Source organism: Nematostella vectensis, chromosome 2, assembly GCF_932526225.1.
Source record: "Nematostella vectensis chromosome 2, jaNemVect1.1, whole genome shotgun sequence".
NCBI classification, from domain to species: domain Eukaryota; kingdom Metazoa; phylum Cnidaria; class Anthozoa; order Actiniaria; family Edwardsiidae; genus Nematostella; species Nematostella vectensis.
This window is the reverse complement of record NC_064035.1, coordinates 16,479,038-16,493,313: the sequence shown is the minus strand read 5'-3', so window position 1 is coordinate 16,493,313 and position 14,276 is coordinate 16,479,038. Positions and strand designations below refer to the sequence as shown.

At 42.5% G+C, this 14,276-nt stretch overlaps 3 protein-coding genes and 1 long non-coding RNA gene across 7 annotated transcripts; 2 read left to right on the top strand and 2 right to left on the bottom strand.

The window, feature by feature from the left end:
* The first annotated feature begins 226 nt into the window (after window positions 1–226).
* LOC5515697 (ankyrin repeat domain-containing protein 54) lies at window positions 227–1,807 on the top strand. The gene is made up of 2 exons (XM_001635845.3): window positions 227–991; window positions 1,563–1,807. The coding sequence occupies exons 1-2, from the start codon at window positions 227–229 to the stop codon at window positions 1,626–1,628; spliced, it is 831 nt and encodes a 276-aa protein (XP_001635895.2). The 3' UTR covers window positions 1,629–1,807.
* Window positions 1,529–6,223, bottom strand: LOC5515712 (leucine-rich repeat-containing protein Bf66946). The gene is made up of 7 exons (XM_032385515.2): window positions 5,959–6,223; window positions 5,694–5,765; window positions 5,445–5,516; window positions 3,931–3,999; window positions 3,391–3,566; window positions 2,369–2,525; window positions 1,529–2,103 (listed from the first exon to the last, which is right to left on the bottom strand). Exons 1-7 carry the CDS (start codon window positions 6,141–6,143, stop codon window positions 1,812–1,814), a joined length of 1,023 nt encoding a protein of 340 aa, XP_032241406.1. The 5' UTR covers window positions 6,144–6,223; the 3' UTR covers window positions 1,529–1,811.
* Window positions 3,560–4,454, top strand: LOC116620025. Its single transcript, XR_004296972.2, has 2 exons — window positions 3,560–4,063; window positions 4,247–4,454. It is a non-coding gene; the product is annotated as an uncharacterized LOC116620025 (long non-coding RNA).
* Window positions 6,224–7,902: 1,679 nt separating the features above from the next.
* LOC5515698 lies at window positions 7,903–13,954 on the bottom strand. 4 transcript variants are annotated; one of them, XM_032385584.2, is made up of 4 exons: window positions 13,680–13,954; window positions 12,991–13,043; window positions 11,890–11,950; window positions 7,903–10,473 (listed from the first exon to the last, which is right to left on the bottom strand). In XM_032385584.2, the coding sequence occupies exons 2-4, from the start codon at window positions 13,033–13,035 to the stop codon at window positions 8,099–8,101; spliced, it is 2,481 nt and encodes an 826-aa protein (XP_032241475.2). In that variant the 5' UTR covers window positions 13,036–13,043; window positions 13,680–13,954; the 3' UTR covers window positions 7,903–8,098. The 4 variants fall into 4 exon arrangements, with proteins under 4 accessions (XP_032241475.2, XP_048580249.1, XP_032241476.2 ...); XM_048724292.1 differs by having other exon boundaries at window positions 7,903–10,469; XM_032385585.2 differs by lacking the exon at window positions 11,890–11,950.
* Between the last annotated feature and the right edge of the window lie 322 nt (window positions 13,955–14,276).

Here is a 14,276-nt window from a genome sequence, read left to right as displayed (position 1 = left end):
ATGGTTTACAAACAGAACGTCCCGGTCACGAAGTGGTCATGTGACAAAACATTGTACTTTTTGGTGATGCCTGTGTCATAGTAAGTAACGCCTGCCTGTTCATGTCCTTTCGCTCCTATTTTCTAAGTCCTCTAAATAATTTCACTTTGCCTTCTCTTGTTTCCCTGATAAGACAAATTCAAATCGTCCTACTTAAACTTTACAATCTGTGAGACGTATAACTTCAATGGAGGACGAACAAGAAAAGGAAAAAACGTCGCCCGCGTCTAAGGAATTCAAACTAGAATGGGGTTCTAGCTCTACGCCTCTTCAGCTTGATGGTCGTAATGTGTTCCCATTTTCATCAGGTTTTGGTACAGTGTATAGTCTACCAGATGGTGAGCGAGATACTAGGGAAGCGATCTCTGGGCCAATACTACCGTCGCATTCTAAATTAAAGGCACAGGTTTACACGAAAAAGTCACCAACAGGCTACGACTATCTCCTACAAAGGCGACTGAGAGAGGCTGTGAGCATCTCCGACATTAACTGTATACAAAGGTTAATTAGTAGCGGAGTGAATCCGTGCAGTGCCGACTCTAAACAGAGAACACCGTTGCACTTTGCGGCTACACAAGGGAATGAACATGTTGTCAAAGTATTACTAGAAAATGGAGCCAATCCTAATGCACGCGACGTTAATGGCAACACTCCATTACATCTTGCTGCATGTACTAACAAAGTTCAAATAGTGACATTACTTTTAAAGGCAGGATCAGACCTAAATGCAGTTGATTACACTGGTAGAACCCCCCTTGAAGTTGCCCGTTCGACATTGAGGGTGTTGCATGAGGATGTGGTCATTCGCACAGCCCCACTGCGCTATAGGCAAGAAGTGCTGCAGATTATAGATATGTTAAAGGAGTATATGAACAGAACTAACAAGGAAGGAGAGAAATTGAAACTTGATGAGTTGTGTAGTCAACTCAATAAAACAACAACTATTGAAGAGGTGTGTGTTAAAAAGGTTCATTACTGTTTCCCAAGTATCCTACCACCCAATATGTAATAAGTTGTATCTTTTGCTACATATATGAAGAGATATGCATAGCTTTCTTATACCACATTTATTGCTACAGGGACATTTTCAACAAGCCAACTTAAGATTGGTGTACATTCAAATTAGACAAAAACTTACAGGGAGTTTTATCAAAATCTTCAAAAAGAATTCCATAGCTGTCAACTCACCCACATTAGGTAAATTAGGTAGGTATCACAAGATTTTGGACCTCATCATAACCCTAATTTTGTGAGAATGTTCATATATTCTCTTTATTTACCCACAATGGCTCTTTTCATTTTTTTGTTCACATATTTACTGTATTTCACCCGATTTCACAAGATTTCTGTCCAAGTTGGGTTGACAGCTATGGAATTCTCAGATCTGGAACACGCTCACACAAGACTTTTTTTTCATATCGTACATAATTTATTGTATGATGGAAATCTGAAATATTTTAGAAAGTCATATATTACAGCCTTTTAACAATTACTCTGAACACATTTTTATTATTTATTCACAGGTAGATCAAATTCATGAGCTGCTTACAAGTTTTACCTTACTTGATTTGTCAAACAGTGACACTTAAGGTAACATGCAAAGAACACAGGAAGAGTCAACAGCTGTAGAGTTTTACCATGCTTTACTAGCTTAAGAAATGACAAAGCTTTCTGTTATCAAACAGCAAAATTATACAACAGAGAAATTCACAAAGGCTATAAGTGAAAGAAATGGACAGTTTCAAAAATATATTATTTTTGTATCCAGTGTGTTAGTTTGCATTCAAGTCAATTTCATCCATTGCATCATCACTACTGTGCTCGTCCCTAGGGTACCCTAAAGAGTGGCGTCTGTGCTGCTCCAGCTTCTCCTTGATATAGGTTTCTGGCTCTACTGCATCCTCATCATTTGAGTCAATGATGTCACCCTCAGGGTAGCCTTGACTCTTACGTCGTAGTGCATGGAGGGTGTTAACGAGGGTGTCTTCAGCGTTTCCTGTGGGTTCTGTGTTTGCAAGCTCCATAAGGGATTCCCCCTCCTCCATTGAAGACATGTTTTCTTTACTGTGAATGAGTGATTTTATTTTAGTTTGATGTATATGATAGATTGATTCATATGTTTTATTTTTTTATTTCCTTGCCTTGATATTTTACAATCTCATTGTGTTCCATGGTTTGATAAATATCATATTTAATCTCTCATTAACACTAACAGACATTTAACAGTAAACAGTAAATGGACAATCAATGAGAGATAATTTAGTGGAAAAATTGTGGAATGCAAAAATGCAAAACAGACGGTACCCGGGCTATTGACTGGCATACTCACTTTTTCAAAACTCGTGTTTTGCATGAGTAATAGACAGCAAATAATAGGCCTGTCACTGTGCAAGAGCAGAGCGCAACTCCAATCAGCGTAAGAGCACTGTAGCCAACAAGTACTGTACTCTCCTTATCTGATCTCGTGAATGAGCTGGAACCAAGCACTGGAAGTAAAAGTGAACATAGTGCATCTCAGGGGAGAAGTTCCAATGAGGGTGAGTCCAGAGCACGGAATACAAGATACAATATACGGGAGGGGGGGGGGGGGGGGGGGGCTGCAGATACATTGTACTTCTGTATATTTCGTTATGTATTTCATTTAAGAAAAACTTTCTCAGCTCAAGCATCGAATAGCAAATGGCACAGTTTATAGGTACTAATTATAAGATCAGAAGGACAATTACTTGCATGATTAACCCATATTCACTAGACAAAGAGGAGACCTATGGTATTCGATATACTCTTTTTTTATATAAGAACAATGCTGTGCTTCGCTTAAATTTGTTTGAATCTCAGACTGAACGTTCTTATTAAAACGTGTAGTAGATGTTCCATTTGCATAGACTCCAAGCAGTTGCTGTCGTGTTGGGAGAAAGGTGAAACGCTCGACATAAGGGAGCTTAAGCGAAATCTCTGATTAAAAGGGGGGGCTCGATCTTCCCCTAGATCCGTAGACGTCATAATGAGTAAAAGAGGCCCATGACAGTTGAAACATTTGCAAAGGGATTGGTATATCCGTCCCCCCTTTTTCAGTACGCCGTATTTAAGTTACAGCTTCAGTACTTTAGACACCCTTATTCAGAAGGCACTTATGATAGCCTAACAATAGCTTTTTTATCTGTCCTTGAAATTGGAGGATAAAGAACTTGGTTTCTTCAAATTATAGCGATGTAGATCTCGATACACTGTAAGGTGATGATTGCTCCTACTCTATAAGATAAAGCGTCTTCTTCGTTTGGATGTCAAGGATACTTTCTATACATATCCTGGGAAGGGAGTCTAGCTGTTCGTTTGAGAAATCTTAGTTACCCTCGCTTGGCAGATATATTATCTTTTGTCCTTGCACGTTAGGTGGGTCGGCGCACTTTAGACGTCCCCCGTCAAACATCTCAAGGCCCGTGTCCTCTGTTAGGAGAGTCTGAACTTCTGTGTGGAGGATGTGTACAGTCGAAGGATCGCACGAGAACGGGTTATTCTCGAGATACCTTTTAGAACAAAAGTCAAGTCAATCGAAAATCAGATTAATCAATAGGCCATTTCAAATCCATATACCATACTAACACAGCGGGCCAGGGGATGAAGAGCACATCGAGAAAAAAAAAACTCAGTTGAGGACCTAAACACAGCCTAAACAGCGCAATGAGCTTTCATGTGGAGTTCGTTCAGGCCCGTATTCTGTCGGCCTAAGAAGCGCGTTTTTAGATAGAAGTGGACTAACGCTCAACAGGTAATACAAAAGGCTGTCTTTGATGTTTAAATTATAGGTCCACGCCTACGGCCCGATCGGGTAAACGTCTGAGAGCAGGATGTAGAATGACCGTCCACTTCTGGCGTGTGGACTGTACTTACAAGACACGAAGTTTGCTTTGGCTGAACATTCTACTTGGCACACTCTTCAGATCGTTTCCCCTCAAATCGCTGAAAACAAGAAAGAGAAAAAGAGAAAAGATGCGACTCCAATCCATCCAATAGAGCGTGTTAGGTAATTACGTTTGCAAATACATAATTCAATTTCTTCAATACAAAAGGAAAAGACAACATAATAGAATAGAGGGAATAATATTAACGAAATAAAGTTGCCGCCACTATTCACCTCGAAACATATGTGGATGCTAGCTTAAACCCTTCTTTTGGTTATTTCCTGATCGACCCTTGCATCACGCAGGTTCCATCATCGCACCAAGGCGCGATGCATCATGGTTCCTACGCGCGATGCATCATGGTACCTCGCAAAATGGTTCATGGCCCGAAGTGTAGAAAACAGCTCGTAACCTAACAGGATTGGCTGGATTACCTCATTGTTCTATTCCCGTTCTATTGTTTTGTTTCCTATTATTTTGTCTGAAGGGCATCAATACAATGTGCTGAAATCTTCTAATAGCTTCTACATGACCCAACATGGCACTTGCTTGCTGTGCATCATACTTACGCGCGATGCATCATGGCACCTACGCGCTAAGCATGATGGGTACCTAAGCGTGGAGCACCATAGTTGATAAGCGCGATGCATCATGGTTACTATGCGCGATGCACAATGGCACCTGCGTTCGATGCATCATGGCACCTACGCGCGATGCATCATGGTACTCACGCGCGATGCATCATGGTGTTCAATTGCCGGTGCGCGCTCCATCACGGCACCTACGCGCGATGCATCATGGCACTTACGGGCGATGCATCATACCACCTACGTGCGGTGCATCATGGTACCTACGCGCGATGTATCATAGCACCTACGCGCGATGCATCATGGCACTTACGGGCGATGCATCATACCACCTACGTGCGGTGCATCATGGTACCTACGCGCGATGTATCATAGCACCTACGCGCGATGCATCATGGCACTTACGGGCGATGCATCATGGCACTTACGGGCAATGCATCATGGCACCTACGTGCGGTGCATCATGGTACCTACGCGCGATGTATCATAGCACCTACGTGCGGCGCATCATGGCACTTACGGGCGATGCATCATGGCACTTACGGGCAATGCATCATGGCACCTACGTGCGGTGCATCATGGTACCTACGCGCGATGTATCATAGCACCTACGCACGATGCATCATGGCACCTACGCGCGACGCATCATGGCACCTACGCGCGATGCATCATGGTACTCACGCGCGATGCATCATGGTGTTCAATTGCCGGTGCGCGCTCCATCACGGCACCTACGCGCGATGCATCATGGCACTTACGGGCGATGCGTCATGGCACCTACGTGCGGTGCATCATGGCACCTACGGGCGATGCATCATGGCACCTACGTGCGGTGCATCATGCTACCTACGCGCGATGTATCATTGTACCTACGTGCGGTGCATAATTGATACGCGCGGTGCATCATGGTACTCACAGCTCAGTCAATAAGGGAGCAGCTTGAAGTGCATTCTGGTCAATATGCGCCACCGAATTGTCTTTAAGAATCCTGTGTAAAAAAAAACACAAAAGTTCATAGGTTTGAGGCACAAGTAGTGGTTTTATTGAACCGATGCTTTAAAAAGTGCACCAACGTGGTCTCCCCTAGGCATCCGGCGCAAACTGGTACAAACTTGAGGTTTGGACAATGGTATATTTAGGGAATTGAATATTGAGGCATACATACAAACGCTTCAAGTTTGGGAAGTGTGACAGCGAGGTTTCCTTTAGTTGCTCCACCTTACAGTTGGTCATGTCTCTGAGAAAAGATGGAACTTTAAATTAGAAAGTTCGTTGCACTCAAGGCAATAATCATTACTACCGCACCATCATTACAAATAACAATTTTTGTAGTTATCAGCTTTTGAAACCCCAGCAAGATTTTAGCAGCGATGAAGCAGAGAGCTTCATAAACGTTGTCAAATAAACAACATCGACGTATTTTGACTTACAGTACGGCGACTTTTGCCATTGCATTTTTGTGGAATCTGGGCAGATCCTTGAGCGGCGAATCCCTGCATTTTACTGTCGCGAAGTCATAATAGCAAGCACACCCGTCCGGACACTCTTCGACCACTCCTGCTGCTAAAGCGGGTATCAAACTAAGTGTAACCAGGATAGCAAGAGCCCTGCGCATCTCATGGGACGCTTTGCATATCTTACTAGCGAGGACAAGTCTCTAGTCGAGCAGCGCGCGGTTGTACTCTACGAACCCGCGCTGATTACATAACAATGGCTGTTACCATGACGACCGCAGGCTTGTAAACGGGCGAAGAACATTGAAGTAATAAAAAATTGATTTCAAATGGGTGATAGAATCAATACCCAGTTTTTTCTTTATTCCCGTGATCTGTAATACCTCCCTTGCTCTTAGAAAAAAAAATTAATAAAAAAAATTACTTTCGATAATACAAGTCAGGGGCTCATAAGTAGGGGCAATCATCTGTATTATATAAATGTTACAGCGTTTTCTAGGATCAGGCTATTTTTAGACGCGCGCGCACGAACGGGCCAATCAGCTACTTTGACGTTGGTCGCGCGCGCGAGTGACGTGAGGCTGCACGCGCAAATTGCAGTTAGGAAGATTATATTTTTATCTATCATCCGTCGGTTTTGTTTGTTTACCAAAAGAATTGCAAGCTAGAATTCAAAGTCATAGGTAGGGTTGGATTCATATTAAAGAAGAGAGCAACAAAAAGTCAAAGTACCGAAGAGAGAATATAGGTTTTTGTCTGAGACTCCGCGTGCAGTTGAGCTCAGCCAAAACGTCAACACAAAGGTTGAATCTGATTGGCTCATCCGCGCGTCTAAAAATAGCCTTATCCTAGGAAACGCCGTGACACTTATATAGTACCAGAACATGGGGAAGTTGATTGCCCCTACTTATGAGCCCCTGTACAAGTTCAAACCAAGTAGGTATATATTTTTTTACCGTTGAGAATCTAACACTTAAATCTATTAAATAAGAATTTAAAATCTTTAAAATAAACACTTTTTTTTTCCAGCACCAGCGAAAACATACTTTGAGCGAGCAGCCCGCACAAAATATCGATTCTCGGACCTAGGGCAGACATAGGAATCTCCGGACTGCTCTATTAGCCAATCAGAATGCAGGATTCGTTACCGTGACCGCTAAACAAAATAAAGAAAATTACTTTGAATAATAAAAGTCCAAACCAAATAGGTAGGAAATATTTTTTTATTGTTGAGCATCTCCCCACTAAAATCTGTAAAATAAGAATTTATAATCTTTAAAATAAACACATTATCTTCTGATCTACTAATATAGCCTCCTCCGCAGGCAAATCTATCGGGAAAAAGGCTTGGAGCGAAAATAACTCCGAGGGTGGCTTGGATTTCCTGTGGTTCGGGTTCTATGGGACGCGCCCACCATTTTCTCCTTTTGCTCCACAGGAAGCCCGAGACGGTGATTTCGCGTCTTTCGTTCCATTTCATTCTTTAATAGAGATATGCCTGCGGAGGAGGATAGCCATCATACCTCGCTGGTATAAGTGCCTCCCCGTATACTGTATGTTCCTCCTCCGGGACATTATAAGTAAGGACTTTAAAAGCACACTAGCATACACACATTGGCACCAGTCGGGCCAAGACGGGACTCTAGCACAGTCTATTACCCGTGCAGTTCGGCAACCATGGACAGCTGTTTCGTCCTTATTAGGACTAGTCAGCATGGCATAGCCGGTTTGCCTCAGTTAAACTTCATCGGCAAAAAACCGGCTATGCCATGCTGACGAGTCCTAATAAGGACGAAACAGCTGTCCATGGTTGCCGAACTGCACGGGTAATAGACTGTGCTAGCGTCCCATCTTGGCCCGACTGGTGCCAATGTGTGTATGCTAGTGTGCTTTTAAAGTCCACATTATAAGTAAAAGAGCTTGTGATAAGTAAAAAAGCTTAAGCGCCGGCACTTATTTATTCAATTACGATATTCCTTTTTTTTCGTGCATTGTAGATTCTAAACACTGCCAGATTGCATTTCAAACGGTTAAAAAAGGTCAAACGTAACCGGGATTGTGCGATTCAGTGTTTTTGCAACGACGGCCTCCGAGCAATGATTGTATGGAAACCAGGTTAAACAATTTTTACCGTGACATCAGTTTTAAAATCGAAAGGTTTTCTGAGATGCCTTACCGTAAAGACAAATTGCACGGATAACGGCGTCACAAGCACTGATTGAGGTAAAGGGGCCGAGGAGAGCACATGTGGTGATACGCGCCCGTCAAAGCGAACATAGAACTCTCCTCTACTACACACACTACCTATCTCGTACGATAGCGTCTCCCCGTTGTTATGAGACCTTGTGTTGAGTACAACACACTTATCTATGAACTTCAAAACTGGGCGGGCAGAGAAATGCGCTGCTACTTGCATTATTGTCATCACATTTGTACCTGTACTAGCCTCCAGCCATTGGTATACCTTTTCTGTTTTTCGTTCCTTTTCCTGGTTTGTTTCGCAAGCGCAAAGTCTCACGGGCACCGAATCATCTTTGCACTCTAAAAATGTCTGGAATGTGGTTGTACGAATGAGCGAAAGGAGTCTGGCCTTGTTGATTATGCGCGAAGACCGTTGCGGAATTTTTACAAGCATTTCAAAGGATTGTTGAAGTGGCCAAACAATGATATTCATTCCAATGTACGTACAGTCGGTGTCTTTTCGTTGATGAATATTGGCATATTTGACTCCAATAAACCTTTGACATTTCCCGTAACCCTGTAAGCCACCAGATTTTCTATAACTTGCTTGAACTCTATTATTGAGCTCACCTAAAGCAAACTCTGCAATCCACGCAAAGTCCCTGTGGTTATCTGGAAACCACGTTTCCTGCCCGTTGCACACACATAAGCCTTGAACTTGCATCGGGACATCTGAACACGTCCGAGATTCGGATATCACCTCGAAAATCCCGCTTTTCCCTTGCCACGAAGAATCCGTTTGAGTTTCATTTGTGTCTCTGAATATAAGAGAAGCCAGTCCCTCGTGTACGTCTTGTAATGAAATCAGCCTTTTTTGGTTGATAACTAGCGCCCTTGTTCTTTCTTTTCCTAGTTTTCTGGACACTTTATCCGGCAAAATCATGAAAAGAAATGAATTGTATACCTCGTACAACCCTGCCTTGGTTTTATGCGAGTAGGGCGTCGTCTTGGGTCCGTGGTCTGAGAAGATCATTGTGAGAGTGTTGTGACTTGCAGCCATTAGATGAACGTGTTGCGCGAGACGCCCGTCTATTTGTTTGACTCGCAGCCCTGTCACTTCATGTCCCACAGCCAACATGGTGAATGAAAACCTTAGCCGTGATCTCTCAGCCGCCATAAGCGACTCAATAGCCTCTAAGAAGTAACTCACCAAGGGTTTCCCTCCAAAGCAGAGTTCTTTCGGTTTGTTAAACTGGTTGGTTGAGTTGAATTGTTGAAACACCAAACATGAGGCGTGAGTTGGCCCCGTGCTGTCAATTGCGAGATTTTGGAAGTGTTTTCCAAATCGTTTCCATCGGCTTCTTAGCTCGTGTTTGTCTTTAGCTTGCGGCTGGAGTAAACCATTCGTAAGAATCAATCCCCACGGGTCGTGCCAGCAGGAGTCCTCTTGAAACAAAACTTGAAAACCTTTCTGCTTCAAAGCACGGTTAAAATATACAACTCCGTAATCTTGAGAAGACTCACGACCCTTTTCCTTTTCAAAACTTGCTTTACCTGTAAAGAATGTCTTCAGATTGGAGAATGTATATGGAGCAATCGCTTGTAGAAATTCAAAGTCTAAAGCTCTTGGGCTGAAAGTGTCACTAGATACTATACTTCTAAAAGCATCAACTGTTTGTGGCAACATACGATAAAAATGTGCGCGCGAAACTGAATCCAGCACGACGACATTGATATTAAAAAGACTCTCGTCTGAATGGTACCTGAGCAAGGAAATCACTGGTGGAAATAGAAAAATAGACTTTAAAGCATACATTCTTTTTTCTTCCTCCAGGCATCCTAAAAAACAAAAGTCATTCCCTTTCCGAGAATTCGCAATAACAATGTCTGGAAGGTGTTTTTCAAGCTCATTTTTGCTTTGGAACACTTGCCAGTGTTGTTGATCTTCTATCACGCCATACTCACTATCGAAACTTGCCACAAACATCCTATTAAGTCCACACCCAGACATATCACAGGACACTTGTATTCGGCTTTGATGACTTTCTCTCCATTTCTGATGAGCAGTACAAGAGACCTTCTTTTCTGTTTTGCATGGTTTGGGTGCGTCGTTGATGTCGTAGAATGTTTTCGATCTTTTGCATTCTTCCCGTGTTAATTGCCTATGGCGGCAGTGTTTGTTTTCTGGTGTTTGGCGATCACTGATCGACATTCTGTCACATCCCCGCGCCACATAACTAGTTTTGTATCCAGAGCCATTTAAAACTTCCTTGAGCAAGGCACCACTTATCCATCGATCGTTGAGTCTATCTATAATAATAAAACAGTAATTAAGCAACAACTTTTACGACACCCTATTAGGTACTACGGGGCAATCCTTGACACACCCCCTGACACACCATATGGGGCACCCTCTTACACAGCTTAGGAAAAATATTTTTCTAGATTTAAAAAAAAATACTTTGAATAACACAAGCTCAAACCAAGTAGGTAGGAAATATTTTATTTTGTTGATGAGCATCTCACACTAGAAATCTGTAAAATTGTAATTTAAAATCTGTAATCAAATCTGATCTACTACCCTATATTATAGCCCCCTCCGCAGGCAAGTCTATCAGGGAAAGGCTTTGAGCGAAAAAAGCTCCGTGGATGGTTTGGGTTCTCTGGGTCGCGCCCACTTTTGGCTCCGAGGGTCGTTTGGGTTTCCTGTGGTTCGGGTTCTATGGGACGCGCCCACTATTGGCTCCTTTTGCTCCGCAGGAAGCCCGAGACGGTGATTTCGCGTCTTTCGTTCCATTTCATTCTTTAATAGAGATATGCCTGCGGAGGAGGATAGCCATCATACCTCGCTGGTATAAGTGCCTCCCCGTATATTTTGTGGGGCAGATGGGTGGTTTTATAACACAATCATCACACAAACAAAAGTCAAGTCAAAATGAGTCGTTAAGGCTGAATTCGACAGCGCTATTTAGTCGTATGCGAATTGCCCAAACTGGTTGGTCAAATTGGTCAAACGAAATCTGTAAGTTAGATATGATATTGATTTTTGTGAATATTCCGGTGATTTGAGAAGAAATCCAAGAAAAATACATTTCATAAAACTATCCTTGTAGCGAGGGAATGATGGAATGTGATGATCGAAACCAGCAAGCTGAAGTATCTGAGCTTCTCTAATAGTAAGAAAATAAAGGGGGAGATATTACTTCACTTCTTTTATGTTGTTTCTAGTCGTTTCTATATCTATAAAGTATATTATACAAGCTGGAGTCGGGATTTAAATCAAACGCGGTATCACAGCCATTTTAATCGCTCGTCGCTAAGTTTCTTTCTTCTTGACTTGACTTCGCCGCTCAGACAAACAAAACAGTCAAACTATTCAGGGATTTAGCTTTCTGTGAGTTTACTTGCCAATCTTTCTTACTTAAGTTTCTTATGTTAGAGTTGTTTTCTTCTTCCGAGTTATTTTACATGATCTCCTTTCATTCCTATCGAGTTGGCAAAACAACAATACGCAACCCGCGGGGGAGTAGGACAAAATAAAAGGAGCAAATCCTCACGCGCAGTGGTGGGGTGGTGGTTACTTTAAAAAATAGCCAGGATGGGAATCGACATGACGCGCGGGTAATACCAAAGTGTCCCTTTCTTATTTTATGCTCTCTTGGCGACACCCAATAGAGCTGTCTAAATCAGCCTTTACGGGATCGATTAAAATCATCGAGCGGTTACCTTGAAATGATGACAGAAACAAGATGCTGATAATCCCGAGAGCAACTATACAAAGGAATACCTGGATCAACAGATCAAGAAGGATGGAATAAATATCAACAGGTTGTTCGGCCATATGAACACATGCGTATCGAACAGCTATGGAACCATGTTTTCATTGGTACTCTAGGGGTCGTAAGCGGAGAACTACAACGTTCTGAGTACTGTGAATCATTCCGGTCCAAGGCACCGGCCCCGACCTTACCCATATGGATACCGGCCTAGTGGTACCACTATGGCCATGGTTGCAACGTCTAGTATAGCAAAGATAGTACCAATATAGTAGTATATATTTCCTAGAAACCTGCCCTGTAATACCAGGCCCCGCAATTTTGAGAAAGCACAGAAGAACACCTGATTGTACCACACCGCGTTTCAGCATCATGGGGAAGGCTTAGGCACGCGCGTGGAGAATCAAGGGAACGTTTCCTTTGACCTGTTACGCTAAGGCCTGATTCTGCATACGTCACGCCCCTACCGTGCCGAATCTATCGATACAAATACATTGCGTTCAACGTTGATTTAGACGTCATGCATGAGTTCCGCTTAATAGACTGCGAGTAGTATAAGTTGACTTGATGCGGAGTTTCTGTTGCAGAAAATAACAAAAATGGTATTTGATTCGACACATCAAAAGCTCGACGTTAGAATCGGTGTCGTGCTTTCGCCGTGCAACACGACTGGTGCAGCCGCGCTTAGTGCCAAACTTAATTTTAATTGATTCAGACGTCGAACTGTTCATGTGCGCAATCCAAACAATTCGATTCGGCGCGGCAGGTGTGCTAAGTATGAATCGGTCCTAAGAAAATCAAGGGAACGATTATCTTGACCCTTTACGCTAAAACTCGTTCCAGTTTCATTCGTTAATTGCTCAACCGCCCTGGACGCGCACGCGCACAAGCCGTGAGTCGGAGAAAATAATAACATTGAAATGTAAAATGCGCTTGATGACTCATTTAGTTGCGACTCCAGTCCAACCCTCCCACTTCTCTGGTGCGACGGAGTCGACTGCTGTACAATCAAAGTGATAGTGTCTTTGATAGTGTCTTCAAGGACGTTTACCTTTCCCTTCTTTGCGAATGACATTCTGGCATCAAAAAGATCCATCCCTTTCTCTAAAATAGAATAATAAGTTTTAAAACTTGACAGAGGCTGTGCTGAAACACGTTTTGTTAGTTTTCGCCATTCCCAAGTGGCTTCGAAGTTGCCATGATATATGAGTTCTTCCATAAAAAATGCAGACAAGAAAAAAATATGGTGCAGCGGCGTAGCAAGGATTTTTAACAGGAGGGGGGCCATAAATGGCCCTTTGAAGGCATTTTCTCCTGTGTTTTAGATAATGTGTCATACATTTACTGTATTTTTGGCTGCTAGAAGGGGGGCCCGGGCCCCCTTGGCCATCCCCCTGGCTACGCCCCTGTGGTGATAGCAATAGTAACAAGGTTTCTACTAAAATCTTGTCATTGAAGTTATGGATAAATCCCTGAACACTTCTCTGTTCTTTTCTTTTTGATAGTCTAATTCAAAACAAATTATAATAATTTTGATAATGGTAGACTAATCCAATACAAATTCCTGTAATTTTGGGTATAAATAAAGTCGAGTTGTTGTTGGCTGATAACAAAGGAGATTCTAATAAGTACAGTACTCGGAACCTCAGGGCAAACAAAAAAATTGTTATAATTAGCAGAACAGCTATTTAGATCAGCGAGCTCCTATCATGCGCCTGTCTGACGAGAAAATTCGCTTACCTTTTGGGTAGAAGTGTAGAGCTTGCAGTTACGTCTAAAAAACATCCCAAAGATGACTTAATTAACGGCATACGGAAATCTCACACGATTTTTAACGCCTAATAACATGATGGCTCAGAAATTTATAAGCCTTCTCGCATGGAAATTAAATACAAATCATCCAAAAATGAGTGCTCTCTTCGCCCATGCTTGAATGCTTCGTGCCATAAATTCATACAAATATATGGCCAATGGGCGAGTAAGCGCGCAGCTGCTTTGTCACCTATTATCTTTGTTCTACAAAGCAGTTCTTTTGTCTCTATTCTTCTCGTTCTTTGTGTCGAGGTGCGGATATTGTTCATTTGCCCAATCAAATTGCAGCTTGTAAGAGCTGCGTACTGACCCCAATGGGCCGCTTGCCCCAGGCTACCTAGAACCTGATCAAGGTCAATGATGGTCACGTGACATCGTAATCTAAACCCACGTTTAGTTTTCCCCGGGAGTTTTTCTATTTTTTTCAAGTCTTTACGGGTTCCTATTATAAATTTATTGCAAATTTAGGTTACTAGGGCCTTGTTTAGGTAGTCTTATTCTCTTTCGCTTGAAAAGAAAACATTT